At 36.7% G+C, this 5,000-nt stretch overlaps 1 protein-coding gene across 8 annotated transcripts in view; it reads right to left on the bottom strand.

The window, feature by feature from the left end:
* EBF3 (EBF transcription factor 3) overlaps window positions 1-5,000 on the bottom strand; it is a 131,707-nt gene that overhangs the window by 31,720 nt on the left and 94,987 nt on the right. For all 8 annotated transcript variants that reach the window (XM_034777392.1, XM_034777388.1, XM_034777389.1 and 5 more), the window contains exons 9-10: window positions 4,198-4,328; window positions 3,553-3,679 (exon numbers count right to left, since the gene is read on the bottom strand). In XM_034777392.1, the coding sequence (XP_034633283.1) occupies window positions 3,553-3,679; window positions 4,198-4,328 (258 nt within the window). The remainder of the gene's footprint in view (window positions 1-3,552; window positions 3,680-4,197; window positions 4,329-5,000) is intronic.

Raw genomic sequence — 5,000 nt, 5'->3', positions numbered from 1 at the left:
GTTTCCACTGTAACATAATTTCATTTAGAAGCATACAAATCACAATTTGCCTTAATCAAATAACATTGCAATGCTCATATTCTAATTAAAAAATAATCTCTGATATTTAATTTAAGAACCTAGAAGACTTCTACCAGTAAAATGATTACTCTAACCTGTACAGAATTGCTCAATTTAACTATGCAGAGAATTTTTCAGGTAAGGACTATTTTAATTACTATTAAACAAGCAAATGATACACTATTAGGCAAATATTAAAACAAGTATTGCATTCAGTTATTAATTTGCACTATTCACTTTTAAATGCAGCAAATATCTCATTAATTTAATTTTAGGTGCCCACCAGTTTATATTGCATTTTACAGTCTGGAAGGCAATTTACTATTAACTGGCAATTACATACAGAATGATTGTTAATTCTGCTCCTAAGTGCTAGCTGCTTGAAAATTGTTATCTCTCTCTAATTTTTGACCTCCTTACAACAGGGGTGAGGTATACTGGGAATACAAAGGACTAGTAGAGAAGAGCTGGACATGTCATTTGTGACTCATTCTTTTAATTCACCGTGCTAATCAACTGAACTGCCACAATCTCCCAAGGTAATTGTATCTTTATAATACTTGAAAGCAGTGGGCAAAAAGGCATGGATAGATGGGGATAGGCCTTCCCTTAGCCTGCTGAGAAACAGCACAGTATCCTTACTATGTGTGACTAATAGGGCCTGTTTTTGAAAAATCTGGTACTTTCATATCACAGTACACAGATCATTTAATGTCTCAACTTCTATACTTTACAAAGGCTTTGTACTCCACACTACACTCTTGTTTCATTATTCTGCAGCCTCGTTGCCCTATGGTCCACCTCATGCTGAGAAGGTTAAATGTTAGAGTGCCAAGCCAGACTGCAAGCATGGTGGGACACTGATGGGAAACAGATGCCCTGGGGATTCAGCCCCTCCTTACTATAGGGCCACATAATTTTCATATTGTGAAATACAGTGAGGCTTGGCTCAGTTTTCAATGGTGAGTGTAATTTCCAATCATTATCTCATTGTCCCCATCAATTTAGGGGCAATGCAAATCAGACAGAAGTTTCCAGGTCAGACAGGCTCTGACCCTACCTTTCTTTTTACTTTTTGTTGACATATAGGCTTCTGTATCCCTTACAAAGTGTTTGAAATGTATATTTCTGTTAAAGTTTTTATTTTATTTTATTTTATTTTCGCAGTAAATTAATTGGAGCAACAGCAGTTATGGAAACTTTGATGATTCATTTAAACATCTTTATTTAAAATGTCCCTATGAATCCTGGTGAAAGAGAACTCCAGGGTAGGAAAAGTAAATGGCTCCTTTCTAAAACTTCATTTATTTTTGCACTTTTAATTTAACCTATGGAAATTTACATTAAAATAACAATTTATGGAATTACTTAGAGCTATTAATATAAGGAAAGTCAAAAGTAAGACTGAATATTTAGGGACAGATGCTCATCTGGTGTAAATCAACATAGCTCTGTTGCAGACAATGGAACTACATCAGTTTACAATAGCTGAAGAAACTGGAGTTTAGTCTAACATTTGTAGTTAATTCACTTTACTTTGCTGAATACTGTTGCTTACAGAGCAAAATAACTAGTCATTGTTTGGAGACCACTGCACAAATACCTGGTAACAACAGTTAGTTAAAGTATGAAGCTAGAATTCCAATATTAATTCCCTGCAGCTAAGATAATTGAATAATATACTTCCATGATGTTTTACTGTAGCTTTATGTGGACTGATTTCATTTGTGTGTATCATAGTATTTTTAAAGACTCTATAATCATGACTGGATTAGCCAGTTGCCTATAGGTAGCCCATTCAACCCCAGCCAGCTTTGCAGTTACCATCTGCTTAGCATACCATATGAAATAAGATGGTGGTCTTAGGCAACGTTCGCATTGTAGAGAGGTCAATATCACCAAAACCACCACCACCGCATTTGGCACCCTTCTTGACAGTCTCAGCAGAAAAGCCAAGAACTGAACAGACAGGGAGACTTAAATATCCTCTCACCCGTGGAGGTGGGTCCTTCCAGATCAGAGCTGAGGTACACTGGAGGGAAAACTTACACTGCTCCTGCCCAGGTTGTGCCTGTTTTGTGGATAGATGGAGGACTTCAGTCTCCACGGCTATCAATCCAGCACCTTTCATGAGCACAATATTCATACTAAAGGCTCAATCCTGATCCCACTGAAGCTAATGGCAAAACTCCTATTGACTTCAGTGTGAGCAGGCTTGGATTCCTAAAACAATAATTGTTTTTAAAAGTCTCAATAATCTGCTCATAGTTTTCAAAGGTACCCCAAATACACATTTTTTCCAGCAAGATCAAAACAATTAGACAGAAACAGTTATGGCCTATGGGGAAAATACCAATCTAAAGTGTTTTTATGAAAAGCACATTATTTACCGAGTAGGCTTTAAGGCCCAGATCCTCAAAGGTTTTTTAGGCACTCCCTTAACGCCCTTAGTCATCAATTAAATCCCACTTCAGCCCATATCTATGGGACTTAGGTGCCTAAATACATTGAAGGATCTGGGCCTAAAATCTCTCCCAGAGTCACTACATTCTATCAATTTATCAAATAAACATTTAAGAACTCTTTGATGTTTATTTTTAAAGACGTGTGTGACACAACAGAACAATTCATAATACACACATGAACATTTGCAATAGTAAGCATGTGTGTATTATGGACCTACTACGTCAAATCATTAACTTAAAAAAATCATGAATCTGATTACCATTCATGTGAATATCAGCTTTTTTCATCTCAATATCTTAGTTGGATTCATTTTTTTAAATGCCAAAAGAACTTAGTCCATATTTTAGACAAAAAGCCAGAAATGTTTCATTTAAAAGATGAATTCTTTTGAGTTCAGAAACATTTGTAACCACAAAACTTCAATTTTTTTCCTTGTGCTCTTGAAACTTAAAATCAAACATGTTTAAGAGAAATTTGGTTTAAACAAATGACTTCCAGGCTGCAAACTTTTTGTGCCAAGTTTCATCTCTGAGAGAATTTTTACAGCCAAGTTATTAATAGGGATGGATGAAGTGGTTTGGATATAATAAGAAATACCTGAACCATTGCCCTAAACTTTAACTGAACCATTACTGAGGTTCAAAAAAGTTTGGAGAACTTTTCTAAAAAAGTATTGTTCGCTGCTGAGTACTTCTTCACTTCCTGTTTCTGGCTGGAACAGAGTGGGAAATGCTGTTGATATCTATATATAAAACTGGAATCTGGAAGTATCAGGCATCTTGTGACAGAGAGCCTGATCTCAAGATATCAATACCAATTTTCCAGACTGAAGCAGTTCAGATAGGCATTGGAGCTTTTGGGTGCTTCCCTGATCTGAGCTTCTGAGTTATTCTGAGCTTTGTCCACTATTAGTCAACCACTCTGTAAATGCTGACAGACCCAATATTGTGAATGTACCACTGTTATATTCTAATCTAATCTGTATCTGTAAGAGAGGGGAGATATTACTCTGAACTTTACACTTACCAGTGTAGACAAATCGTCCAGGAGCACCTTTACAGAACTGCTTGGATTTGTAGGAGAGAGTTACTTCAACAACTCCAGGAATGTGCCGTGGTGGGGTTTGAACTCTGATGGCATGGGGTGTTATCAGCTATAAAAATCATACAGTAAACATAGTTTAAATCATGATGGTAGTGATAAGACTCATGCTTGCCAGTTGGATATAATTACTAAAATGAGTTTAAATTGGACCATCATCCCCAAACTCTACCTTTTTGCTGTCACATACAAGATCAGGGTTCTATAGTGTTTTTTAAGGGAAATATCTGCAAATGAGCCTTGGTTTTAGTTTGCAGGAAAGGCCACAGGGCATCATTCATATGAAAATTGCCTCCATATGTCTCCTTAAGTCTGCTTCTAGTAATTTTTAACACTAATTGTTTAATTGTATTGTGAGACCTCCTATAGCATGTCTTCCACTAGAGGGCCATGATGTGCCTCAAGTATATTTCTCTAGAGTCAGTCTATTGCCACATAAGAATTCATGGTTAAAAAGGCACTTTGAAATAAAATCTCATGATACCTCATGTCAATAGACTATTGACAGCTTGTTAAAATCATTCATGAAAAAATGTTACAGTTCAAAGCCCACCAATTTAGATAGCTTACCTCACTCCAGACCAACATAGTTCCAAATACAACTTGCAAGCCATCAAAGAAGTTGTCTCCAATTATGATGACTGTGGCCCCACCAGTAGTCCAGCCTTCACTAGGACTGATGGCCTTTATGCACGGAGTAGCTGCTTGTACAAGATAGAAAATCAAGACCTAAGTATCCCTTCTTTTCTGACATTAGCGCTCTTTGCCAATGGCAAACCAAGCAAAGCACAGTAGGAAGAAAGTGCATGATTTCTCTAGGAGGCATACAAAGGGCAATCATATATCAGTATGTTGATGTATTTAAAGCAAACTATTAAATGTTTTATAAAGCAAAGGCCAAGCAGCAGAATACTAGTGAGCAAGAAAAAAATGGCTTGATATAGCAAATTATGTGTCAGGGCAAATATGGCTATTACAAATGATTAAGCATCGCATGCATGTGGCATGTCGATTTATCTGCTTTGCTGTACAGATCTAAGCAGAGTCAATCAAAAGGTTGTTGAGGGAGATGGAAGAGCAAATGCTCTGAATTTCGATTCCTCATAAGCAGCTAATTGGGTTGGGTTTTTTCATCCGCGAACTTTGCCTTTTGGTTCAAAACTTCATTTTCCTCTGTCACTCCATAATTACTACTTTTCACTTTTCATCAGGAAAAAATCAAAAGCACTATATTAATACTTTTGTCAAAGGTACACATTTTACATCTAATATTGTTTGTCGACATGAATCCCTGAGCCATTTACTTGACCTCCCTTTGTCTCTAGAGTCTTCACATTTGCATGAGTTATTACAATGGTGCTGCTGGAATAGAG

The sequence above is a fragment of the Trachemys scripta genome, chromosome 7 (assembly GCF_013100865.1).
Source record: "Trachemys scripta elegans isolate TJP31775 chromosome 7, CAS_Tse_1.0, whole genome shotgun sequence".
NCBI classification, from domain to species: Eukaryota; Metazoa; Chordata; order Testudines; family Emydidae; genus Trachemys; species Trachemys scripta.
The sequence above is the reverse complement of the archived record's forward strand: the minus strand, read 5'-3'. Positions and strand labels throughout refer to the sequence as shown.